General features: G+C 34.4%; 4 protein-coding genes across 4 annotated transcripts; 3 read left to right on the top strand and 1 right to left on the bottom strand.

Moving 5' to 3' along the window:
• Positions 1-3263: 3263 nt before the first annotated feature.
• LOC111451851 (mitogen-activated protein kinase kinase kinase 18-like) lies at positions 3264-4321 on the top strand. Its single transcript, XM_023092438.1, has one exon. The coding sequence runs from the start codon at positions 3264-3266 to the stop codon at positions 4302-4304; it is 1041 nt and encodes a 346-aa protein (XP_022948206.1). The 3' UTR covers positions 4305-4321.
• Positions 4322-5115: 794 nt separating this feature from the next.
• Positions 5116-17176, top strand: LOC111451682 (DNA polymerase alpha catalytic subunit). The gene is made up of 31 exons (XM_023092187.1): positions 5116-6390; positions 6569-6739; positions 6855-6938; positions 7062-7136; positions 7346-7410; positions 7550-7640; positions 7723-7911; positions 8464-8627; positions 8793-8907; positions 9868-10047; positions 10124-10237; positions 10996-11115; positions 11220-11537; positions 11660-11752; positions 12737-12855; positions 12961-13033; positions 13216-13272; positions 13378-13470; positions 13868-13990; positions 14099-14196; positions 14303-14348; positions 14659-14772; positions 14852-14935; positions 15113-15226; positions 15328-15417; positions 15529-15605; positions 15841-16057; positions 16338-16391; positions 16477-16596; positions 16687-16761; positions 16859-17176. Exons 1-31 carry the CDS (start codon positions 5224-5226, stop codon positions 17003-17005), a joined length of 4647 nt encoding a protein of 1548 aa, XP_022947955.1. The 5' UTR covers positions 5116-5223; the 3' UTR covers positions 17006-17176.
• Positions 17177-21018: 3842 nt separating this feature from the next.
• On the top strand, positions 21019-23594 carry LOC111451844 (BTB/POZ domain-containing protein At5g67385-like). The gene is made up of 4 exons (XM_023092427.1): positions 21019-21469; positions 21556-21625; positions 21692-22774; positions 22852-23594. The coding sequence occupies exons 1-4, from the start codon at positions 21384-21386 to the stop codon at positions 23398-23400; spliced, it is 1788 nt and encodes a 595-aa protein (XP_022948195.1). The 5' UTR covers positions 21019-21383; the 3' UTR covers positions 23401-23594.
• An 853-nt stretch (positions 23595-24447) lies between these two features.
• Positions 24448-26100, bottom strand: LOC111451410. The gene is made up of 3 exons (XM_023091819.1): positions 26025-26100; positions 25062-25223; positions 24448-24995 (listed from the first exon to the last, which is right to left on the bottom strand). The coding sequence occupies exons 2-3, from the start codon at positions 25146-25148 to the stop codon at positions 24582-24584; spliced, it is 501 nt and encodes a 166-aa protein (XP_022947587.1). The 5' UTR covers positions 25149-25223; positions 26025-26100; the 3' UTR covers positions 24448-24581.
• Between the last annotated feature and the right edge of the window lie 1809 nt (positions 26101-27909).

Genomic DNA, 27909 nt, shown 5'->3' on the forward strand with positions numbered 1-27909 from the left:
CGCATGAGTATTTCTTGTTTCCATTTATTTGAGTAAATATGTTAAATATTATTAGTAATAAGATGGTTGTAATATTTAAATTTAATTTTTTATAAATTAAGTTGGTAGAATATTATATTTTGTTTAGACCCGAGAAGGTTTCGAGTCTCCATCCCATCTGTTGAACATGGGTTAGATCCTACGTCGTTTGAATTTTAACCATAAATACAAAACTTTCCATTTTTTAAATATTTCAATATTTTAATTAAAATAGGTAAAAATCGAAATAGAATATTGTGATATAATATTCTAAAACGTTATATTTCGATGCCATAAATATTCTGTCTAATAAATTTTTGTTAGCGTGAGAGAATTTTGTACAATATTATTGAATTTGGATGAGATGCTTTTATTCCATTGATTTGAATCGAACTCACTCAAATTTAGAATTTATTATCAATTTTAGAATATATATATTTGTGCTCGCAATACAATTATACGTGCATATATTTATTTTATTCTTACGAATAAGGTAATTTTTTATAATATATATTAAAATTAAATTACAAATTTAAATTAAATATTTGAAAACAAAAATAAATATTTTACATTCTTATTACAAACAAAAATTTGAATAAATAAATCAAACCATTCGAACCAACCCAATCCAAAAAATATATGATTGAGTTGGGTTCATAATTTGAATAATGGTTGTTTTGGTCGAAAAATTTATAGCCCGAACAATGGGTTGAGTTTTAAAAATGTTCAAACTTGATCCAACTCGACCCACAAACACTTTTGATACAAACCAACACTAGTCACGAGAGGAAACTTTGATTAATAGAATCAGAGACTTAGCTCTTCCGTCCAACCCTCCAAACTTTGAAAGACCCTTGAATAAAAAAAATTAACACCTCCCCATACCAAATTCGATCAACCAAGAGATAATTTTAAAATTAAATTAACTTTAGAATAAGAGAGGTATGACTTTCACCCTTTTGCCCTTTACCAGAATTACAAGAATTATGAAATTAAAAATAATAATAAATTTTTATAACAATTTATCAATCAAGTGCAATTTATAACCACTTCATCTACTATTTTAACCGTGCAAATATTCACTTCTAAATCTCTAAATGGTCCTTCCTCAATCAAATCAGCTAGTAACACATGAAATAATGGTTGAACCGAGTCTATCTAATCTTATAGATGAAGAATAAATGTTTGTTAAATCTTCTTAGCCTTAAATCGTGTAATAAGTCCAGTTGAATCGTGTAATAAGTCCAGTTGAAACATTTGGAACGCCATGTTCCTTATCAACATTTGTACCTACTTTTTCTTTCTTAGAGTCAATATCTACCGTTCATCGAACGATACATCGGACCTAAATATTATTTTAACAAATTGTTCGATCTATCATAGATTGATCTTAAATGGTACGAAAATGAGAAAAGATTGAGGTTGGTCGATTATTTATAGATAAAATAATAAAATGAAAGGCTGAAAAGCAGGCAATGAGTCTTAGGGAAGAGGTGAGTGTCTCTTTTCTTGGAACATGGATTTTGGGTTTCTCAAATGCCAAATTATAATGTTTATATATCCTAAATATCTTATCTTATAACATAATTCAACATTTTCTATATAATTATTATTATTATTATTTTTTATTTATGTTGAATTACTTCAATTTCCCAACATATTTGCTCATATCAGGGTACAACTAGTTCAAAATCTTAAAATATAAAAATATAATAATTTGTTCAGTATTTTAATTCATTGAAATTTGAACTAAGATTTTAAATCTGGATTCGACATGTGGTGGTCCTGACATTCGCTTTATATTAAAATGTTTTTAAGAGTAAAGACTATTCTCACAAACCAACATAAGTCATTTCAACATTTTTTGTGACAGGATGTCACCATAATATATAATTTTGCTTCACCACGAAAATGAATGTGCATCTTATTGATATAAGTAGTAACTACCTATTATTTCGAATATTTCTTAACTATAATTTCATATCCTCAAAATAGGTAGTAACGTCGTACTAAAAAAAATCACTTTTCATCCTTTTAACTTTTAATAAAGTAATAATTATGTGGTTAAATTTTGATTTATAATGATTCAGTTCATATACTTTCAATTTTGTATTTACTCCGTTTTTAAATTTTTTTTCATGTTGTAATGATTTAGTCTCTAATATTAAAAAAAAGACCATTAAAATTAAATGTCGATGTTTATTATTTAATAATAATTGAAATTATTGTGAGCAAATTGTAATTATCATTAAAAGTTTAGAAATAAAAGATGGACATTAGAGCTTTTGTTTTTTTTGTACACAACTTGATTTTATTAAAATTATTGGATGAAGCAGTGAAAATTTGACGGTTAAAATTACAATATTTATCTAAGTTTACAGTTTTTAACCTGAAAAATTGATAGCAATGGCAAATTTAAGGATGTATTTGACATTTTACTCAATTTTAAATGCATTGGTTGAAAAGTTAATTTTTATTTTCTCAATTTTAGACTTTAGCATATTCTTCAAAACAAAAGCAATTTAAAAAAAATATTAACAATTTCCTCACATTATCTCACCCATTAAATGTAATTTTAGAGAGAAAAAAAAAAGAATTTATTTACTTTTGGAGATAAATACAATTTTTTTTTTGAAATATTGAAATAGATATTCAAGCAATATTCAAACACTAAAAAAACTGAAATATATAATTTAAAAAATTAAAATGATATAATTTATCTTTTAATTTTATTCAATATTATCATCGTTTTCACATAATAATTATTGCCATATATACATTGGCGACCTTATTTTTAATAGGAAAATAGAGACGTTAAAATAATTTTTTTAAAATATTAATTAAAAAAAAAAGGCCCAATTTTAGAGAATGAATTTAAACATTAACGTATCCTAATTCACATTATTACTAATCATACATAATTTTATAGAAAAATACCTAACCATTTAAATACAATAAAAGATAGAGAAGAATATGTAAAATTATATTGGTATATTCAATCAACGAAAATATCTTAAATTCGTAAAGATAACGGCCAAAAATCTTCCGTGGTGATCATGTGCCATAAATACTTCTAAAATTCTTTCCTTTTTGATTTCATATGATCTTCGGCTTACAACTCCGTTTCCTTTTATGGAATTACCTTTAAGAATCTTCGAATTATATATTCATCGCTATTTCTATCTTCTTCGCCAAGAAAGAAACCCATCGGAGAACCAAAAAGATTTAGCCTTTGAGTTTCATCAATGGAGTGGGTTCGAGGAGATGAACTGGGTCGTGGAAATTTTGGGACGATCAGTTTAGCAATTCTCACAAAGGGCTTCGATCAGTTTCCGCCATTAATGGCGGTGAAATCCTCTGTTTCTGTTTCGGTGTCCTCTGTTTCGCTGAAGAACGAGAAGAAGGTTTTGGATCGAATTGGGAATTGCCCACAAATCGTTACTTGTTTTGGCGATGGATTTAGTGTTGAAAGAGATGGGGAGAAGTATTATAATCTGTTCTTGGAGTATGCCAATGGCGGAAGCCTTGCGGATACTGTGAAACTCCACGGCGGTGGGTTGCTGGAATTTGATGTTCGACGGTATACGAGGGCGATTCTTTGTGGGCTTCGGCATGTTCATGGTAATGGGTTTGTTCATTGCGATTTGAAGCTTTCCAATGTGTTGGTTTTTGGGAATGGTGAGGTTAAGATCGCTGATTTTGGGCTTGCGAAAGAGGCCGCGGCGGCGGAAACAGAGGAAACAGAGGAGAAATTTGAGTGGAGAGGGACGCCGATGTATATGTCGCCAGAGACGGTAAACGGCGGGAAGTATGCGCCGCCGTGTGATGTTTGGGCGTTGGGTTGCGCCGTCGTGGAGATGGTGGGAGGAAAGCCGGCGTGGAGGGTTAAGCCAGAAACGGATATATTTGGGCTGATGATGATGATCGGAGTCGGAGACGAAGTGCCGGAGCTGCCAGAGAATTTATCGGAAGAGGGGAAAGATTTTCTCCGTCGGTGTTTCGTCAAGGATCCGAGGAAGAGATGGACGGCGGAGATGCTTCTGAATCACCCATTTGTGGCCGGTGCCGGTGAGACTGTTACATTAAAAGAATCGAACTTAACAACCGAGTCGCCGACGGGTCCTTTCGACTTCCCGGAATTCATTTGTTCTTCAAATCAACGTTGTGAGGAGATGAGTTTGTGTTGTTCTAGTTCGACGGCGGAGATGATGAATAGACTCCGACGGGTAGTGACGGAGAAGCCATTGGATTGGTCTTTTACAGAAAGTTGGGTGACAGTGAGGTGATGGAGAGAATTTTTATTTGATTTATTTTTGGGTAGATAAAAGTAGGAACAGTAGAAAAAATATTTTTGTGAAGGATTATTCCACGGTTCTGTTCTGATTGCGAGACAGTTTTGTCACTCTGTAAATAATTATTAATGTAACGACAGAACATATTCAACTTGGAAATTGTATATATTTTATTATTTATTCGTAACAAAATCTGGAATATACTATTGCTAGGGACATGCCTGGAAGAGAAATTCTACGTAAAAATGATATTAAAAATTATTGAGATGAGTAGTCTCTCATTAACTAATTAAGATGAAAATCACGAGCTATAAGTCAAAAATACTGTCTCTATCGGTATGAAGTCTTATAAGGAAACCAAGAGTAGAGCAATGAGAGCTTATAATTAGAGTGAATAATATTTACCAATTTGTTCGATAGGCTCCAAAGAAGGAGCCAAGCTTCGATCAAGGAGAGACTGTTCGAGAGTTCCAGAAAATAGGACGATGCAAAGTAGTATGACATGTCTAGTACTCATTTGGCGTCAGTTGAGTTGAAGGTTTTGTTTGTAATGTTTGGAAAAAAAAATATCTAGGAAAATAACATCAAAATATACAAAATATTTTCAATTATTTTATTATATTATTTAATTTTAAATAAATAACTCTCGATAACTATTCTCTTTTTATAATTAAAATAGTTTTAAATAATTTATTTTTCGTTTTGGGTAGTTTTTAATATTTTTATTAATTAATATTTATTTTTATTTTTATTTTTATATATGTAGAGGGACAGGAAATAAAGAACATTAGACCCGTTTCCCGCCAAAAAGCACAAGTTCTTCCCGCCATTTCGACTCCAAACCCTGACGCAAATTCGCACCAACAAAATCCAAGTTAACTCCAGCGCCGTCCAGATTAATTTCTAATCAGAAATGGCGGACGAGCAGCCTTCAGCCGCAAATCGCCGGAGGAGCCGAGGATCTGAGGCAACCGCTCGCCTTCAGGCTCTGGAACGTCTCAAAGCCATCCGCACTGGCGGCCGTCGATCAGAAGCCGGTGGTTTCCAAGTTAAGTTGGAGAACCCTATCTACGATACGATTCCCGAGGACGAGTATGATGCTCTTGTCGCAAAGCGGCGCGAAGAAGCCCGAGGGTTTATTGTTGACGACGACGGTCTTGGATATGGAGACGAAGGCGAGGAAGAGGATTGGTCCAAAGCTGGGATTTGTTTCTCCGATGAGTCTGATGGCGAGCCTGAGAAACCTAAGAAGAGGAAATCAGAGAAGAAAGAAGCGCAACCGAAGAAGCCCTCTTCTACTTCTCTGTCGGCGGCGGCTGCGATGATGGGGAAACAGAAGCTTTCTTCGATGTTCACTTCATCGATCTTCAGGAAAACGGGTAAAGATGATAAGGCTAAAGGGTTGGCTTGTGACAGTATTGTCGATGATGTGATTGCCGAATTTGCGCCGGATGAGACTGATAGAGAGCGGCGTAGAAAGGGGCAAATTGGAGCTACATCGATATCGAAAACATTTGCGCCTGTTTCTGCTATGAAATGCGAGGGAATAATTGCTCAGAGTCTTAATTTAACTGGTGGATCTGAATTGGTTAAGGGTACTGTAAACGGGAACTCTGGAATGACCAAGGATTTCACAAACAGTGATTTGGAGTCTGTGCAAGCTGATATAGAGATCCAGGGAAATGGTGAAACTAAGAAATTTGATTCAAAGGATAATTTAGATTCTGAAATGAATCTGGTTTCAGTTGGGCAATCTCATAATCCTTCGATCAAGGATGATGTAATTGAAGATAATATGCCAACTGTGGTAGAAACGAAGTCAGAAGCTTTAGTGAAGAAGGAGCCGGTTTGTACTTTGAATGCTATGATTAGCGATGTAAAAGACCCAGCTTTGAGTGCCACTGCGGGATGGCAAGCAGTGAGAAGTGAAGGGAGTGGAAATGCTGATTCTGCTGCAGATACTTCTGAAGATAAATCCCATTTTGATATTGACGCTGATGGCTCTCTGCCTTTCTATATGGTTGATGCGCATGAGGAGCTCTTCGGTGCAAATATGGGCACCGTATATCTGTTTGGCAAGGTATTACTAATTTACTGCCTATCAATAGTAATCATTCGAACACTTGCAACTCATAAAATGAATATCACTAGTTTACTGCCTATCAATACTAATTAGTAGAACCGACTAGTACTAAGTGAATCCAGATGATAAGAGTGATCATCTTGATTGACTTTGGTCTCCTATTTTCTTGTAATAGGTCAAAGCTGGAGATACGTACCACAGTTGTTGTGTGGTGGTGAAAAACGTGCAGAGATGCGTATATGCCATTCCAAGTGCCTCTTTTCTTCATTCGGATGAGATGTTGAAGCTTCAGAACGATGCCGAACAATCCCAGCTTTCTCCTACAGATCTGCGTACCAAGTTGCAAGTAATGTTATCCACTCTTGTAACTGAATATGTTATGCTTGGTATCCTTTGGTCTCTCTGAAGAAATTTTTATCTTGCTTGCTTCTGTTAATGTATTTATACTTTACTTCTGTTAGGAAGTGACTGCAGGATTAAAAAATGAAATAGCTCAGCAGTTGCTAGATCTCAATGTTCCAACATTTAGCATGACACCCGTTAAGGTCTGCTAATTAAACTTTTGTTTATTTCATATATATAATAATGTAGTTGTACAATGCCAAATTTTGTTTTATTTTTTTGAATTACCAGCTTATTATGTATTTATTAAAAAAATATCATTACAGAGGAAATATGCATTTGAGCGTCAAGACATACCTACGGGGGAAAATTATGTTCTTAAGATTAATTACCCATTCAAGGTATGATACTTTTAATTTGAATTAAGATTCATCTTTTCAGTGTTTTAGTACAGTGAGATCTTGAACACCATAATTTGTAGTTCTTTGGAGGTTTAAATTCTTAATTTCCCTTGGGAAGGCACATCTCTTAGTTTTCTTTTTATTGTTAATTTATATTTTTATTATCACTGCCATTTGGGAATTACTGACTATGGTTAAACTTGTGACAGCATCCCCCACTTCCTGCTGATCTAAAAGGAGAATCCTTCTGTGCACTCTTAGGAACACATCGCAGGTATTAATATCTTAGAATGCTCGTTTTATCTTTTCTAGCCATCGCACATCTTTACGTTCTATCAACTATATGATCATGTGCATTCAGTATACTTTCTTGATTAAGGGAATTGATGATTTTAACATGTCAATAAATGCAGTGCCTTGGAGCTTCTTCTCATTAAAAGGAAAATAAAGGGTCCCTCCTGGTTGTCAATTTCAAAATTTTCTTCCTGTCCTGGTTCTCAACGAGTAAGACTGCTTGGACCTTTCATAATTTACTAATATTTATATACATCAAAGAAGCTAATACTATGATGATATTCTTATTAAGGTGAGCTGGTGCAAGTTTGAGGTGATAATTGACTCTCCAAAAGATGTTCAGATTTCAACTTCATCAAGCAAAACTTTGGAGATTCCTCCTATGATTGTCACTGCAATAAACATAAAGACCATTATTAATGAAAAGCAGAATGTGAATGAAATTGTGTCTGCGTCTGTTATATGCTGTCAAAGAGCGAAGGTTAGTTATGAACTACTGCCACTGTTAATGATTATGTTTGCATTTTTCTTCCGGTGTGACAACTTTTTTTTTTTTGGTTAAAAATGTGAATTGGATTTGTCAATCAGCTATTAGATGTTTGAAGGGTTATGCTAGTGTACTTGATAATTGATAAGAGTCACAGCAACTATATACCTCACAGGAACATGGTCTACTTGACAGGAAAAATACAAACTTTCAAGTAGAATTGTTGAATCTTTACATTTTTTTTTTATCAATCTATCTGTATCTCAGAGTAGCATTATGTTGTGAATTCGGTATGATGGATGCATACAATTGAACTTTATGAATGAAATCAATTTAAGAATGGAGGAGTTTTTGGAAGAGTTGTAATGACTACTTATAAGCTTTTGAAGTATGTATCTTCAATAGTTAAACTGTTGCTAATTATGGCAAGTTTTTGTAAAATAATTATTAGCTTGTTTTTACTCTCAAGTATACAGATATTTATCAAAGTATATGGAGATTATTTAACATTATTAAATCTTCATCAACTACTGCTTGACATTTCAGATTGACGGTCCCATGTTAGCCACAGAATGGAAAAAGCCTGGTATGCTTAGACATTTTACTATCATCCGTAAGCTTGATGGAGGCATATTTCCTATGGGATTTGCTAAAGAGTCCACAGATAGAAATTCGAAGGCTGGATCAAATGTTTTAATCTGCGAGGGCAAGTAGGTTACTTAGTAGTATTGTCCTAAAATATTACTCTGTTTCTTGTAGAAAACTTCTCTCCTACTAGCAAAATTATAATATTAATATATATTTTTTTTAGGTAGTGAATGGAGTTATTTCATTCATTCTGTCCTATTGTTTTAACTAGAACTTTTCCCTTGCAGTGAACGAGCCTTGTTGAATCGATTAATGATTGAATTGTTCAAATTGGATAGTGATGTGCTGGTTGGACACAATATCTCTGGGTTTGACCTAGATGTTCTTCTCCATCGAGCCCAGGTACAATTATCAAGAAATTAATATAAACAAAGTAACTAAGTGTTTTTATTTTTCCTTTTGAGAAGGAAACAAAAATTTTCTTTGAAATTGTTAAAGTTACAACCATCTTTGCAAGTAACAAACTCCTAGAGGAGTAAATAAACGTCCCAAGACCCCATAACATACAATCTATTCCCCCAGCAGTGCGTGCACACACCAAAGAAAAACAAGAAGAAGAAGAAGAAGAAGATGGCATCCATGATCCACTAAGAAGGAACAAAACAACTCTTTTGCCTTTAATCTTCAAAGTGAACTTCCTGATCATAAACCCCTAAAAGAAGCTTTAATAACTGCAAAAAATGAAAGGTTCTTTGCCTTTGGTGCCACAAAAAGAAGTATTCACTTCACTTGCTGTATAAACCTTAGAAAAAATAGTAGATACAGTATAAAACTTTGGAAAGCACCCCAGAATCTGGATCACAAACAAACGGTCTTGATGTAATTGAAATTCTCAAAAAGCTTCTAAAACTAACCAAAAACTACATATTTGACACTTTTACACCTTACTAAAAAATTATTGTATTTTCTTTTATTGTAATTTACCCAGAAACTAGTGTTCTATCTCTCTTTCTGTTTGAAGGTTTTTTCTTTATAGATTCATTCTTTCTTTTGACTTGGAACAAACGGAAGGTTAAGAGCTGACTTCTTCAAGTAGTCTATGAAATTACTCCAAAGTGAATGGTTCATCTGCACATTAAAACCCCCAATCTATTCTGAAGTTAATGTCTCTCAAGAACCTCCCGTTATTCATCTCATATTATGTCATTAGTACATGAATTATTCGTCTAAAAGAATGCTGATATATTGTGTCTTAGAAGATTTCATAGAAGTTATGTCCTAAATATGGTTCCTTGTTGCCTTGCTGACAAAATGACGAGAAAGGGTGCAATTTTACTTAGAAGTTTCTCTATTATATTACAGTTTTGCCGAGTACCAAGCTGCATGTGGTCCAAAATAGGTCGTCTTAAGCGGTCTGTTATGCCTAAACTTGGAAAAGGAGGGGGCATTTTTGGGTCTGGAGCAAGTCCCGGAGTCATGTCTTGCATTGCTGGACGGCTCTTATGTGATACGTACTTGTCTTCCCGTGACCTATTGAAAGAGGTATAGTATATATGTTGGAGATGTATTGGTGTCATTTAATCATTTGGGTTTTGAAGCCTTGCTTTTATTCTTTCAGATTAGTTATTCTTTGACAGAGCTAGCAAAGACTCAACTTAACAAGGACCGCAAGGAAGTCACTCCTCACGATATTCCAAGAATGTACCATGCATCAGAGTCTCTCATGAACCTGGTGAGTTGAGGATTCTATATCGTTCCACTTGGCCTTGGAATCATTGTACTTGTTCGCAGTTATTACAATTTGGATAAAATAGTTGTGAATATTTGTTCCGGAGATGTGATAGCTTATAGTGTTTTGAAATAATTACTGTGTTAGAGTTCTCTCGCATTATGTTTAAATATGAGTCACAATTGGTGAAGCCACGAGAGCCTTTCATTGACTACCCCCGTTCTTTTTATTGATCAATAACTTGAACATGCTAGAATATTGCATATCTATAAATATTATCAGCCAAAGGCTTTTGACCCAAGCTAAGGCCTAAGTGCCACGAGTTCAAATTTATCTTTTGGAAGTACTATTAACATTCAAAGTTTTGATGTTTTGCGAACTTGTGCCAGAGAAGAAATGAAAGTGGGGGAAAAGTATTATTTTTTAATCCAACGGTGTTCATTAACATCTGCCATAATTAACTTTTCATTCTTATAACTATAAGTTTAGAGGGCTCATGTAATCAGAAAAGGTTACAAAATTGATTTTCAGCTACAGAAAGGAATGAAGGTCAAAGTTTATGAACGGGTTATTTTTCTTTTTCACGAATGGTAAACTAAAAGTTGAAATCTGTCACATTATTTGAATTTTCGAATTTTATTTCTCATGATGTTTCAATATTTCAGATTGAAATGGTGAGACAAATGCATGGTTATCATTGATAATCATGTTATATTTAAGTCTTCAAACTGCCTTATTCTCATGGTGTTTTAATATTTCAGATTGAATATGGTGAGACAGATGCATGGTTGTCATTGGAACTCATGTTTCATTTAAGTGTTCTTCCCCTTACACGTCAGTTGACTAATATTAGTGGTAACCTCTGGGGAAGAAGTCTGCAGGTAAGCTCTATAGACATATTTCATCTTGATTTCATTCCATAGTTTTTCTATAAAGTTATAATGAGAGTTTTACCCGTCTTGAATTGATGAAAATACTTTTTCAGGGTGCTAGAGCCCAGAGAGTAGAGTATCTCTTACTTCATGCATTCCATGCCAAAAAGTATATTGTCCCCGACAAGTTTTCAACTTATGTGAAGGAGAAAAAGATGGTTAAAAAGAGAACGAATCATGGTTCTGAGGAAAAAAATCTTGATAATGTTGATTTAGATGATGCAAATATAGAAGCTCCCAATACTGAAAGTGGAAAAGGAAAAAAGGGATCCTCCTATGCAGGTGGGCTAGTCTTGGAGCCAAAACGAGGTTTATATGATAAATATATATTGCTCCTGGACTTCAACAGTCTGTATCCTTCCATCATTCAGGTTAGTCTGTTGGTCCCCTTAATGTTCATCAACTTCTTGCTGGTGTATTTTAAGCGTAGTACAGAGTGATCTAATTTAATTTGTGTGCCACACTTGTGGGAATTTGTATCTTGATCATGTAGGAATATAATATTTGCTTCACCACTGTTGAAAGATCTCCAGATGGTGTCATTCCTCGTCTGCCGTCTAGTAAAGTCACTGGAGTTCTTCCTGAGGTACATTATGCACAATTGGATGAAAACTAAATTTCTTCAGATGTTTAGGCTTAAGAAAATATCCTCAAGTCTTAGAATTTTTTTTTTTCCCTTCACTTTTCTTTTCTTTTCCATTGGTTGCTAATGTTCTATTTTCATGCTTGCACTTATGGGAAATGAGTGGGAACTGGAAATGTTATAATACATTTGGTGATAGAAAAATGATTATTACATTAATCTACAATAATGTGTTGAGCTAATTTTGAACCGTGACTGTCGCTATATAGCTAATTAAATGGATTGTTGTTGTAAGTCCATCCACATCTATGAACTTTTGGCACAACTGTTCCCATATCATTTGGGGTGACCATGAATATTCATTATGATGCTGTTTCTAAATATGACGTATGCATTGATAAAATATGTTAAATCCTGTGTTTTACGGGGAGTTTGATATTTGTATTGTATTTAGTGGTTGGTGTTTGGATCTCAGTACTAAAGGGGCATAAATAAAGGGGGATTAGTTTCGATGTTGGTTTGGGTGAAGTAGGGTGGTTTTGTTAGTTTGTTTAAGATTTCAAGGGTTCTTCAGAACTTCTCTTATTCCAATCTGTTTGGGGTTCTTTTGGAAGGATGTTTCTTAGGGCAGGAGTGCTACCATATTCTCGTTTGCTTTTATTCAACCTAAAGGTGCTTCATTGAGCTATCATCTTGTTTGATTAAAGCATTTTTTTTCATGAAATCTTCTGAGATCTTCCATGTGATATTTGTATAGGAGTTGCAGTGTCGTAATTGAAATGTCTCTACCTTTATATAAGGTTAAAAGGTCAAGTTTTGAGTCCTGTATTATCTTTCTTTGGTCATTGTTTCAAGGCACGAGTTGCACCCAAGGAATGGTTAATGCATGTCATGGGACTCCTGTCCATGTTTTACTATCTTATATTCTTCCAATTCTTGGTAGAAAGAATAGGCAATGATGATACTCTTCACTTCTGTTTCCCACAGTTGCTAAAAAATCTGGTTCAGAGGAGAAGAATGGTGAAGTCATGGATGAAGAATGCATCTGGTATCAAGCTTCAGCAACTTGACATTCAACAGCAGGCATTAAAGCTCACTGCAAACAGGTATTTTTCTCCTTATGCTTATTTTTCATTCTTCTGTTACATATATCTTGTGTTCTAATCATCTTTTTCATTGTGCCTTAACATAATCCGGCAATGGTGATGCAGTATGTATGGATGTCTTGGGTTTTCTAATTCAAGGTTTTATGCAAAACCACTGGCAGAGCTTATTACTTCACAAGTAAGGGAATTAGGTTGCTTATGTTGCAGATTGGCAGTTCCAATTTATGCTAATCATGTCATAGATCACCCTCCCCTCTCCAGCATTCCAGGAAAAACACAAGAAAAAGAAAAAGAAAGAAAGAAAGAAAAAAAGAATCTACATCAACTTTCACTTATACTACTTATCTACTTATTTTACAGGGAAGAGAAATACTGCAGAGCACTGTTGATCTTGTGCAGAATAATCTGAACCTAGAGGTTATAGTTGAACGCTGAAATCCTTAAATTATATAGATTTCTGCATAAACTCCATGCCCTACCGAGTACTTTGGACTCATGAATATATTATCTTTCTCATGACAGGTAATTTATGGTGATACCGATTCAATAATGATTCATAGTGGACTTGATGATATTGGTCAAGTGAAAGCAATTGCAGGAAAAGTTATACAAGAGGTGAGGCTGTGGGGTCTGGTTGAATTTTTCGAAGTATATTTGCATTTATTATGTTGGAAACCTACTAAATTGCTCTCTTGTTTACGGATCAAATTATTATATTATTGGAAATTGTGGAACTTTCCTGTTTGTGCCTTCTCATTTAGTATGCACAATTTGTAGTAACACGCATGCAAAAAAAAAAAAACCCTTTATTCTGGGTTTGAAATTTTGTCTTAAAAAATGCTCGATAATAGTTTTGAGGTCCATCTAAATCAGTCATAATTCACTGGAAGGCTTATATGAGGCAACACAAATAGGTTCCCTTACAGATCAAGACAACAGCATTTTCTTTTTAAATCTTTCCACTCATAATGTCAGTATTAATGCGAGGTCCTTTCCGTTTCTCCTTTTCCAGGTCAACAGAAAGTATAAATGTTTAGAAATTGATCTTGATGGCTTGTATAAGAGAATGCTGCTTCTGAAGAAAAAGAAATATGCAGCTGTAAAGTTGCAGTTCAAAGATGGAACGCCATATGAGGTAACTACAATATACTTCCATTTGTAATTGGTCTCTTTTGGAAATAAATAGTAGATATACTTCCATATGAGGTCACTACAATACACTTCCATTTGACTTCATATTCAGGTTATTGAGCGCAAGGGTCTTGATATGGTTCGTCGTGATTGGAGCTTATTGTCAAAGGAATTAGGTGATTTCTGCTTGAGTCAAATATTGTCTGGAGGGTATGTCTTTTCCCTTGAGGTTTTTATTTGTTTGTTCTTAATGGAAGTTATTTGTTAGAAATTGCATTAATTTTACTCTGATCCCCCTCTTTCCCCATGCTTACAGGTCATGTGAGGATGTCACTGAATCGATACACGATTCTCTTGTGAAGGTAAAAAGATTACCTTTTCATGTTGCGATTTTGTGAATACTTCCTTCCTCTTTGAGATAGATGTTACGTTGATGCTCAGAAAGTTGCTAAAATTTTAATTGGGCTGTGTTCATAAAATGGCAATGATCGTCAAACAACTCTGCAAAACGTCTTCCACCCCCGAACCAAAATAATAATAATAATAATAATAAAATAAAAACACAACCACTGCTCAAAAGTGGAAAAGTAGAAAAAATGAATCTTTAAAGGTTTACAATCAATATTGTTTACGAAGAATTATTTGGGATTTAAATGAGCTAATTTTACACAGATACAAGAGGATATGAGGAAAGGGCAAGTTGTACTTGAGAAATATATCATCACGAAGACATTGACCAAGCCACCTGAAGCCTATCCTGATGCCAAAAACCAACCACATGTTCAAGTAAGCAGATGCTTAAACCACAGCCAAATTATTTTATTAACGATTACATTAGTCTTGATGATGTATGATCAATGAACAGGTTGCACTAAGGTTAAAACAAATGGGCTATTCAACTGGCTGTTCTGTTGGTGATACGATCCCATATATAATTTGCTGTGAGCAGGTTTGTGCAATTGGTTTGGTATTTATTCCTACATATGATGCTTTAACTGAAATTATAACTATTTTACTTGGTGACTCTGAAAGTAAGTAGAATACTTTTTTGGATAGAAAAGTTGGCAGTTTATCATTAATGAGATTCTCTTTTCCTTTTTAATCCTTGCCTTGCTTTTCTGGTCAGGGATCTACTTCTGGTGGTTCTGTAGGCATTGCTCAGCGGGCTAGACATCCTGATGAATTAAAAAAGGAAGATGGAAAATGGATGATCGACATCGATTACTACCTGTCACAGCAGGTTTTCCTCCTGTTCTGTTGCTTTTAATTGCTTTGTCACAAATGATCATAATCTGTTGTTAATGCTATTCTAATGGTTTGATATTTTTAACATATGAACAGATTCACCCTGTGGTTTCTCGTCTATGTGCCTCAATCCAGGGCACTAGCCCAGAACGCTTGGCTGACTGTCTGGGGCTTGATTCATCGAAGGTAAAACATAGATCCTGCTAACTGAAAGAAGAAAAAAAAAAAAGTAGAGGGTTTTCTCAGTTTCGTTCCAATATTGTATTCGCACTTCTGAGGTACTGTGTACATGTTCAGTTTCAAAACAAATCAAGTGAAGTTTCCCGAAGCGATGTCTCCTCTTCCCTTTTGTGTTCCATAAACGATGAGGAAAGGTAATGAAATAGTTAATTCCTCTCCCTTCATACATCAATAAAATTCTTTCTTATATATATAAAAAGAAAGTAAATGATGATGAGGAAAGTTAATGATATGAATTGCTAAATTTTCAACCAATCCTATTATTTCCCTTACATGTCGTACCTTTACTTATTATTCTCCATAATTCTTAGAACTTAAAAGTTTGTGGATTCTAAAATTATAACTTTGCTTTTGTTTAACCACTTGCAGGTATCAGGGCTGTATACCACTGACATTAACTTGCCCCAGCTGCTCTGGTACTTTTGAGTGTCCTGCTATCTTCAGTTCTATATACAAATCGGCAGATGGAAAGCAAGAAAAGGCAGTTGATGAACCTACAAGCAAATTTTGGAATAATTTGCGTTGTCCGAAATGTCCCGACGAAGCTAGTGCGGGTAGAATGACTCCTGGAATGATTGCTAACCAGGTGCCTATGCATTGCAATTTGATGCCACTTTTTCCAAACAATCAATCATTATGCTCTTTCTAGAGAACGTATAGCATCTATATGTGGCTTTTTAATCTGCAAATGGTTATAAATGGTACAAGAATTGGACACCCGAATTGATTCTGGATCAAGTTTGGTACTACTCTTGAGAATGGGGTCTCAAAATTAGACTGTCATGTTGTGTGTCACTAGGGAAGACTTGTTTCAATTTGGAAACTCAAAGTACCATTTAATAATATCACAATTGATAATGTCACAGGTAAAAAGGCAAGCAGAGAGGTTCATTTCGATGTATTATAATGGCTTACTGATGGTAAAATCCACCTCCTAGATTTTTATGTGAGCAAATTATATTGTTAGTGAAAGTGTAAATCTCACAATTCTTTTGAATATTATAGTGTGAGGATGAAACCTGCAAATATACCACACGTGCTGTCAATCTTCGAGTTATGGGCGACTCTGAGAAAGGAACCATCTGCCCAAACTATACCCACTGCAATGGGCGTCTAATAAGAAAGGTATTATTACATCATCTACTTTTCAAGCACTTACAGTTCTTTTACATCTTAAGAATTATGGTTCTAATCGAGATTTTCCCATTACATCAGTACACAGAAGTGGATTTGTACAAGCAGCTTGCATATTTTAGTCACACTTTGGATACCATACGCTGTATGGAAAAGGTTGTTTGATTCTCTTCATTCGCTTCTATATTCTTTAGTTGAGACAATCTAGACATTATCCACAAGCCATTAAGATATTGTTTGTTTTATGCAACAGTTGGAGGTTCATGCAAGGGTAACTTTAGAGAAAGAAATGGCTAAAATTCGGCCAATAGTAGAGTTAGCTGCATCAACAATTCAAAGTCTTCGAGATCGCAGCGCATATGGTTGGGTGCAGTTGCAGGATTTTGTAGTTACAGTTTGAGTTTGCATATATAACCGAGGTAGGCATGCTAGATATCCATTCATTTATCTCCTCTACATTGTATATATTTGTCATATCGATTAATGCTCCAATAGAAAACTAGTAATTTTTGGGTTCCACCATTTGAATTGTTATTAACTTAAGTTTTATACATACGTGTAGTTAATTTTCTAATGATATCAACAAGATAGGTTTCCACAAACGGGTGAGAAAATGATGCAAAGATGGAGGTGTGTTTAAAGCAGGTACCTAAACTTCCAAATCAATCTGTGCCTGCAAACGATTGTTATAGAAAGCGTTAACACACCATATTTGCATCATTTTCTACTTATAGAGCAGAAGTAACAGAGCGTTAATCAAACTTTTTTAAGAAACAGTTTTATTTATTTTTTATTTTTTATTTATTTTCCTTAAGGCATAATATCTTAGGATCGATAGCGTACTTGTCATTATTGTGTTGGATTTCCCAACATCTCTACGGATGGATGCATATGCCCTTGCTTGAGAACGAGTTTGCATAGGTTTGTTAGTTCCACCCAGTGCTCTTTAGTGGGTTGGTTGGGTTATCAGTCCCTCTAGTCATGCAATTTATAGCCATGGACACTGATGTGTCCTTTTTCAACTCTGTGTCTATCAGTGACGGTTCAAACTGTTTCAATCTCATAAATTATGTGACGTACTCATCTGCAATTATGCATCCCTCAGCATGAACGATGTACAATCCACAATTCTCTGGAGAGTATTGTTCTAGATTTCTATTAATTTAAAGTCATCTCTTATGTGGAAATAATAAATTAAAACATCCACGAACTATTTAATGTTTAAGAAAAAGGTTTTTAAAGCAATACAAACTAAATATTAAATTAAAAAAATGTAAATATTAAAAATGATAGCATCCTATACTAATCTAAGGTCTAAGAATTTAAATACAACTATCGTATACATGTGTCATGATTTTTACTTGTGATGTTGTCGTTAGCGGTACAGGAGTGAGCACAGACTTGAGTATTTTAAGAAATACTCAATAAGTGACCCTACTATTGGGGTCAGAGAATGCAAATACATGCAACTCATGATTACGGATATATTGTTAAAACCATAATAGATGTGGCCTCCAATCCAGACAAGTTGGATGTGTAGTACTTCCCTACACACGACTCACACGTGTAAGTGTGAGTCCACCAGACAGTTCACACACTCTCTGGGCCCATCATAGTCAGGTTAATTAACTGTAGCCGAACGTCCGGAGGTTAGTAAACTCTCGAATATCATGTAAGGCATGACCATCATTATTATAGTGTACGCGTTTGTACTCATCATCATAAATGGAGAAGTAACCCGATGTAAATGAACATACAATATGCACAAGGTCCCTATATTTTTCTTCCTAAATTATTCTTGTAACAGAACCCTATACATCATTCACAAATTACTGTATGTAACATGAATGTATAAGCTTTCATACATTCACCATCAATTACATCATTTAGAGTTGGGTTAGAAAACTCTTCATCATAATGCAACAAGACATCTTGTACATGTACATCATCATAATATAAGATATCATCATATTGTGTCATATCGTCATCATACATCTTATACCATCATGCATCGTATATCATAATATCATCATAATGCATCATCATATTGTATCAATTCACATCATCATATCATCATAACGTCATCATAATAAATCATCATTTCATATAAATTCACATCATCACATCATATAATTTCATATCATTGTCATATTATATAAGGCTACATGGCACGTGCAAGGTTCAACGGGTACGTTTCATCATACATGATTGTTTCCAGTCTTTCGCCCGAGTTAATAGTAAGACTACTTATTTGGTTGGCCTTAGCCGGCATTCTCCCTAAACTCAAATACTTGATTCCGTCCCTTGAAGTTGTTTCAAGTATCATTGAGGTGTTTCGCCCTATTAGAATATTCACTCAATAATCTTAGTAACGCCGAACACCTAATTTAATTTAATTCAAACTAAGGAAATAGGCTTATATTGGCCTTAATTGCCTTAAATAGACATTTAATAAAGCTCGTAAAGAGCTATCTACTCATAAATAAATGAAACAAAAGATGAATTACAGGTGAAGAAATCATTCTTTTATAATCATTCACAAGTTTAAAAAATATTCATTATCGCTTTGTTCGACTCTTTTTTTTTTTCAAATCTTCTCTACATTTCTTTCCGACAAAGACAGCCATATATGATACATCAAAAAACCTATATGACGATCAAAACAAAATTTAAAAGAACAAGAAAGACGTTGAATGTAATAAATGAAGAAGAAAAAAAGATAGCATATAATCAAGGTGGGTCGATTGAGATTTGATATTGTATCGAGGTATTAAACTCAAAGCATACCCATGTGGGATGGGGACAATTTGTTGTTTAGGTTGGGTTGCTTTAGGAAGATGTTCATTTCCATTTGTGGCTCAAATTTGCCAAACAAATTGTCATAGAGCCACTAAATATAGAGACTTGACATATATTGAAGTGACAGCTCCCAAGCTCATCTTGTTTGATAGGACAATTATTTTGGGGCACAAAGGGACACCCTCTTATGCCCTTAGACGACCTAGTGGAGGGCCTTACAAACCTAGGGGAATGGCCTTATTCCTTTATTATTGTTATTCCAACGAGTACATGTTCGTGGTTATCTTTGAGTCAATTTGAACAAATTTCAACTAGTTAATGTGATGTCTCATATTGGTTGGTGAAGAGAGCAAACACCCTTTATAAGCAGACGTGTTTTAAAGCTTTGAGGGGAAGCCCGAAAGAGAAAGCCCAAAGAGGACAATATCTGTTAGTAGTGGATCTGGGCTGTTACAGTTGATATCGACACCGGACGATGTGTCAGCCTTCTTGCTCTTTCTTGAAGGGGTAGATACAAGGCGATGTGCCAGTAAGAACACTGGCCCCAAATCAAAACTTTTACTCGGGAATCAAAATTTTAAAAAAATAGAAATAATATTTTGAAAAGGAAGTCATCCAAACAACACAACTTTGCATCATCCCTCATGTTGGAGGCTGGCATGCATTTGGTTGAAGTTGAAGAACATGTAAACCAAAAGTTAGGTGATCAGTGGCTGGACAAATAATACTTTATTTCATGGGCCATCAAACGGCTTTTAGCTTATTATTATTATTATTATTATTATTATTATTATTATTATTATTATTATTATTATTGTTTTCAAACGGCTTTAGCTTATTATTATTATTATTGTTTTCTTAGTTTTTTATTATTTTTTTTAAGAAAGTTTTAAGATTATTAATGAAATTTTTTAAAGTAAAAAAAAAAAAAGTATTTTTTAAAACAATTTTAAAATTTTAAAAGAATATATATATATATATATATATATATATATATTAATTTAAAGATATTATTCAATTTTTGAAAATTTTGGTATAAAACAAAATATGAAGTTGATGGGTGCTTTTAATTTAGCCTCATTATTTCTATTAAAATTAAAGAGAATATTTTTTTGGTATAAAAGAAAATTTAATTGCATTAAATTACCAAATTGCAAGCTTTCTAATTAAATAAAAGAAATAAATAACCTAAAAATACCCAACTCAATTCTTACTGTTTAAGTCTTAATACCAGATTTTCAAATACGGGATCGTCTTAATAGACTTAACAACTTGAAATTTCATACTTTCACAGTAGTACAATATTGTCGACTTTTAATCCAATCAAATAAGTGTACTCAACTCCCTCGAAAAAAAATATTCTTTAAGCATATGCTAAATTTTTTTTCTCGCTTGGAACAGAGGATGAGACGACGTTCACACCCGAACATTAGAAAAAAAAACTGATTGTTGTTTGGTGGTGTTGTTAAAAAAACATTAGGAGGTAAAAGATTTTGAGTTCATAAGATTGTTTTGGAGATAAGAGCAAAGGCTTTAGGTTTTATGGAAAAATTAAGATGTTAACATTTGTGGTTGGGAATTTTTTTCCCACTTCCCATGTTGTATTTTCCTGTGTTTGTCTCCACTCAACATCCTCATCTCTTAACCAAGCCCACACCACATGCTCTTATTAACCCCATCTCCATTCTTCCCAGTCTCCCCTCCATTTTCCCCTTTATTACCACAAATGCCATCTCTTCCCTCCCGTTCTCCATGCCCATTTCTGCCATTTCACATGGGCTCTTGCTCATGAACTTGATGATTTGGTAAGCTGACAAGTAAATTGAAGCTGCTTTGAGCTGAAAAATTCAGTGGTTTTTGTTTCTGAATCTGAGTTAGTACAAAGAAACAAGAACAAGAAGCAAAAAGATTGTCCTCCTGAATGATGAGGATGATGAGGAACACATCATGAAGTTTAAGGTTGTTGTTGAATCTCTCCCATGGCTGATTCTGAAGCAGAGAAAGCTGGAGTTTGTTCTTCTAAGAATGAGCGTCTTTCCACAGCCATGAAAAGAACAAGTGAATGGTATGTTTTTTTCTTCTTCTTCTTTAATGGAAGTTCTTACAGTTCCTGTTATTATAGGATTGTTTTTGTTTTTGTTTGTGTTTAAGGATTTTTTCCCAAGAGATTCCAAGTGATGTCACAGTTCATGTTGGAGAAGCCTCTTTCTCCTTGCATAAGGTAAAAAAAAACAGTAAATTTTGATGTTTTTAAGGTATGGGAAGTGAACTGTGTTGTTGTTTGCAGTTCCCACTAGTTTCAAAATGTGGGCTCATAAGAAAAGTAGTATCAGAGTCAAGTGATGGTGATCTCACAAGTATTGAGCTTCCTGATTGTCCTGGTGGGGCGGAGGCGTTCGAGCTAGCTGCCATGTTCTGCTATGGTATAAACTTCGAGATCGGCACCGAGAACATTGCGATGCTCCGGTGCGTGGCGGAGTATCTCGAGATGACGGAGGAGTATGCCATTGGAAACTTGGTAGGGAGAAGTGAGGCGTACATCAATGAAGTTGCTCTGAAAAGCCTTGCAGGGGCTGTGTCTGTTTTGCATATGTCTCAAACACTGCTTCCAACAGCTGAGAAGGTGAAATTGGTGAGCCGTTGCATTGATGCCATTGCCTTTGTGGCTTGCAAAGACACCCAATTTAGTATGGTTGATTGGTGGGCTGATGACTTAACTGTTCTAAGAATTGATATCTTCCAAAGAGTTCTTGTTGCAATGATGTCTAGAGGCTTCAAACATTACTCTCTTGCTCCACTTCTAATGCTGTATGCACAGAAATCACTCCGAGGCTTGGAGGTGTTTGCAAAGGGAAGGAAGAAATTTGAGGCACAACATGAGCATGAAAAGAGAGTTGTATTGGAAACAATAGTGAGTCTTCTACCAAGGGAGAAGAATGCACTCTCAGTTAGCTTTCTATCGATGCTCCTCCGTGCAGCGTTATATCTCGACACGACGGTTGCTTGCCGGTTAGATTTGGAGAAGAGAATGGCTGCACAATTAGGACAGGCTGCTTTGGATGACCTTTTGATTCCCTCTTATGCCTTCACTGGTGATACATTGTTCGACGTCGACACCGCACAACGAATCATGGTGAATTATCTCGATCTCGAACTCGAACTCGATGCAAATGAGCAACAACGTATTCCCTCTTCTTCATCATCAGGCGAGCTTCAAAGGGTGGGAAGATTAATGGAGAATTATGTTGCTGAAATCGCCTCAGACCGCAACTTATCGGTGTCGAAATTCATTAATATTGCTGAGCTTATCCCTGAACAATCAAGAGTTACAGAAGATGGAATGTATAGGGCCATAGATATCTACTTGAAGGTGAAACAACTATCATCTCTATAACTTAATTTCAAACTCAAAGTAGCTTTATCATAACAGGGGTATTAATTTAATAGGCTCATCCTGCATTGAGTGATATGGAAAGGAAGAAAGTGTGCAGTTTAATGGAGTGCCAGAAGCTATCAAGAGAGGCATGCGCCCATGCCGCACAGAACGATCGCCTTCCTGTTCAAACAGTGGTGCAGGTGCTATATTATGAGCAGCAGCGCCTCCGAGATGTCATGAATGGTGGTGTGGCCGAAGTGAAGCTGCCTGCAGCACCTGCTAAATTGAACATATACTCCAATGAAACAGCAGCAGCCACAGTTTCAGATGAGCTCTCCCTTTTGAGAAGAGAAAATGCTGATCTGAAGCTGGAGCTAGTGAAAATGAAAATGAAAATGAGGGAGTTTGAGAAGGCATCACTAAGCAGCAGTCCACAAACAAACACAAACACAAACACTCAGCTGCAGGGAGACAAGCCTCCACTGCCCAAGAAATCATTCATGAACTCTGTGTCAAAGAAGCTCGGTCGCCTCTACCCGTTCGTGCGCGCCGACGGTATCGCATCGAACACGAAAGGCCGTGTAAGGCCAGCCAAGGATCGGCGCCATTCCGTATCATGAATCATTTCAAAACCTCTATACAGCAGCATTGTGAAGAGTGGTTTCTTTGTTTTTTTTTTACTTTACTTGTTTCTTTGTTTGGCTTCCAAGGATTTGTAAGCTTTGTAATCTCTGTTATGTTGTAAATAATATTGAATTGTGACGAAGAACAGTGAGTATTAGTGGGGTCTGAATCTGAATAATTCAATCTCTTTTCTTTTGGATTAAAAAGCAAAGTGAACTGCCAACTCAACGCCCAACAGGGACAGAGCTGCAGAAACACCACGCTTTGGTCGGTTCTTCTGACTCGATTCTTCATGGAGCCTAAAACAATATGTTTCAGAATCAACTCTATTTCTCTTCCTTAATTTAAGCAAGCCCTTGTTCTTTTTGTGAGATCTCACGTACCGGAACAAAATGCTCTTTATAAGGGTGTGGAAGGTGATACGTAACAGGCCAAAGAGGACAATATTTGCTATCAGTGGACTTAGACTGTTACAAATGGTATCGAAGTTACGCACCAGGTGATGTGCTAGTAAGGAGGTTGCGTCCCGAATGGAGTGGACACGAGGCAGTGTGATAGCAAGGACGCTGAGCCCTGAAGGAGAGTGGATTGGGGAAGTCCCACGTGGATGGGAGAAGGGAACGAGTGCCAACGAGGATGCTAGACCATGAAAGTGGTGGATTGTGAGATCCTGTCCCTAGTAAATGCGTTTTAAAATCGTGAGACTAATGACAATATGTAATGGGCCAAAACGGACATTATTGAATAGGTTTTGAATAGCGGTATGGGAAGGAATCTTCTGTTGTTGCAGTGGCAGACACCTACTGAAATAACACCCCCTTCTTCTGGTAGCTTAATTTGGCCAATTTAAAAAGAAACAAACGCCTCTTTTTGCTGCTAACAAATTGAACAAAAAACTTTGAGCTTTAAATAAGCAGCTGAACTGAAGAGCTAGTGAATCACAGATGAAGTATTAAGGATTCATTTCAAGATAGTTATTCATGTTCATTTTCGAGAACTCGGGTTGAACGACTCGTAAAAGTTAACGACCCAACAAATGATTATCAAACAAGACCTAAAAGGCGCGCAATGATGATAATTATACTAACTTGGTTATAAACTTGTACAAAGAGAAGATTAGACGCCCAATCAGCCAAGAAAACTAAAAAATAAGCAGAACATAAAAGAATCAAAGTGTTTATGAAGTGAGATTAAGGGTTAGAGGTTGACAAAGCCATGGATTTGGATGGTGCTGTGAAAGCCTCATCTCATCTTCAAGAAACCCCACAAACCCCATTTCAGAGCTACCAACAAGCTCACCGTGTCTGTAAAAGCTTCGACTTTTTTGAGCAGAGCCAGTGGTTGAAGACGAAGAAGAAGAAGAGAAGCAGCTCTTTCTTCTTCTTCTCCTTCCTCCACCAACTTGATTGCTGTAATTTGAAGGTCCCAATGTCAATTCAACCTCACTTTCTTCAATAAAATCACTCTCTTTTTCATCTTCTTCATCTTCATCTTCATTTTTCACTTCCCATCTCTCTGTTTTTCCTCTGTTTTCTGTTATGTTCTTCATCAAAAGCTTCTGAATTCTGTACAATCTGTGGAGTTCATACACCTGAAAACAAGATTTTTAGTGTAAAAAAACACAAACCCAGATGAGAAAATGGATAAAGAAACGTACTTGATGACGAAATGTCTGCTCGTGCTTTAACATGGCGTTCTTCATGTTCTCCTTGCTCTCAGATTCCTGTTCTGCCAGCTTCGCCATTGATGTGCCAATTTTGGAGCTTTGTGTTGGGTGTTAGAAATGGATGATGGAAGAAGGAGAGGTTTGGATTTTTGCCTAACAATGGAAGAAATATAAAAGAGAAACAGTGAGTGTTTATAAAACAGAAGGATGGCTGTTATGATATCATTAGCGACAGTGCCTGTTTTTTTTTATTTATTATTATTTTTGGTCCACAATATTACAATTTCTCGTACAAAAATATCTTCATCATAAATACTTCATAATTGTGTTGGCCAAATAATAATAAATAAAAACATAATAATAAAATAAAGATATATCATTTTATTTTAAATATATTTTTGTTTTAAAATAAATAAAACATAGACTCCAATTTAAAAAAAGTTGATGGTTCAATTTCTTACCGACCAGATCTAAAAGAAATTAATGATTTAAATCAAGTAGAAAGAAAAATTACACTGACAAATGGGTTGAAAGTTAGTCTTAGGAGTATACACTGAGTTGGGTTAGATTTTCAGATTGTTCTATCTTAAAAAAAAATAAAAAAATCATTCATGCATGTTAAATTAATAACTAAAATTGGATGAAGTTCAAATATCAAACCTTTTCAAGTTGATATTACAAATATTAATTATTTTTTTAAAGTAAAATATGATTTTGGGTGTAACGATTAGGCTAACCCAATAAAAAAAAATGTTAATAGTCTACTTTTTAAAAAATTTAACCTAATTCAAACGAAAAAAAATTCAGGTTGGTCAATTTACTGAGTCATATGAACACTCTTGAATCAGTTAAGTGTTGGTATCTCAGTTTCAACTCTACTTTTCATACGAACACTTTTGAATCAGTTAAGTGTTGGTATCTTAAGAAAATTAGAGATAGAGAGAGAAAAAAAACCTGAAAGAGAGAGAGAAGAGCCAGAAATGAGCAGCAAGAGAGAGTGAGAAACAACAGCTTCCTCAAATCTTACCAGCTGCTCCATTCTCATGTATATATATATATATATATGAAAGCTAGGAGATTTAAATTAATTAATTAAATGAAAAAAAAAACAGTTTATTTATTTATTTATTAATTATTTGAGTAGATTAGGATTTGGGAAATGTGAGAGGGATGTTTGGTCTGAAAATAATAATAAAAATAAATAATTAAATAATTAAGTGTATGTAAAACTAAGACACAGAATTAATTACCCTGTACCTTAAATTAAGGTTGGTCACATGGGGTGTTGTAATTGTTTATTACATCTTAATAGTTGTCATGTCCCTTCTTATACATTCTTTTTCTCTTTTTTTTTCTCCTATTTTAATTAATTATATATCTATATCATTTTTAATTTTAATCACGAACCCATTCAATTGGATTGGAAAAATCTTTCGAAGGAGGTTGGATTGGTTACCTAAGTTCACAACCCAATCCAATCCTCTGTATCCAGGGTGGATTAAGCTGTCGGATTTTTTTTAATTACTTAAAAAAGAATTGATTTATCCGCCACACATAATACATTTGTAACTAACACTCATAAAACTCAAATATCAAATATTTACACGTCACTGTACATTACTAATTTCAATTATAAACATCAAATATTCTTAATAATCTTGAAAAATAGGTTAGCATTGGATTGTAATTCTATTTTCAAGTTGGATGAGTCAACTCATAAACTGAATCGAATTTTTTGATTTTCTAGAAATTCAATCCGACTCAAATTGGAAAAAAAAAATTTAACCCAACCTAACCTTCGTAATGTTGGTTGAGTAGTTTAAATAGGCTGAGTTCTAATATATATATATATCTATATTTTTTTTTATAAATGTAAAGGAGGGTTAATACGGTATTAATGAAACTTTTTAAAATTCTAAGATATTTTTTAAAATTATTAAAAATTTATGAATATTTTTTTTAAAAACAAAGAATGGATTCGGTATTTTTTTCTAAGTAGTATTATGAAAGTTTAGAAGTATTTTTTTTTTTTATATAAACTATATAATTTAAGGGTATTTTTATTTAACGTCTAAATTGAGATTTGTTTAGATTGAGTATTTAGGTGGTGGTTTCTTAATAATAATGGTAGAAAGAAACTCAATTATTATTAAGAAAATTAAGATACTGAATATACCCTAACCTAAAGTGAGTAAAAACTATATAATAAAGCTAATAAATTATAATGTATATAAATTAGGTTAAATAACAAAAATGTAACACGTCGAATTCATACACAAATGATAAGATAAAATATAAAATATAAATTAAGAAAGATAAGATATTAAAAATATTTCCTAAAAAGAAAAAAAAAGAAAAAAAAAAGGAAGTGGAATACAGGTGATGCGCCGACAAATGGATGCTGACGTACGAGATTTGTGTACCTCTTGGGTTGCCTCTAGAGCTCAAAAAATCAAATTAATCAAAATAAATAAATAAAATCACATGATCTGATTTTCTCTTTTTTTTTTTCTTTTAATTCCAATTTCAAATTTTATGTTTTTTTTTTTTAATTTTTAAATAGTCCTTGTCGAAATCATTTCATTATTTCATACATTATTCAAATTAAATTCGTAATTTAATCATTTTATTATATAAAATCCAAAAGTTTAAATAAATAAAATTGTGAAGGTTGAAGGTTGGGTTTGTATAATAATAATTGTAAAGTATGGGGGTCGAGGGGCAATTGTGATAAATTATAGGGGGGAGGGTGCAAACTGCAAATGGAAAAGAAAATTCCATGAGAATTATAAGTGGTGTCAGGATAAGTGGGACCCACAGGTGCACTTACAAATCAGAT

This window comes from Cucurbita moschata, unplaced genomic scaffold, assembly GCF_002738365.1.
Source record: "Cucurbita moschata cultivar Rifu unplaced genomic scaffold, Cmos_1.0 Cmo_Scf00013, whole genome shotgun sequence".
Taxonomy (NCBI): Eukaryota; Viridiplantae; Streptophyta; class Magnoliopsida; order Cucurbitales; family Cucurbitaceae; genus Cucurbita; species Cucurbita moschata.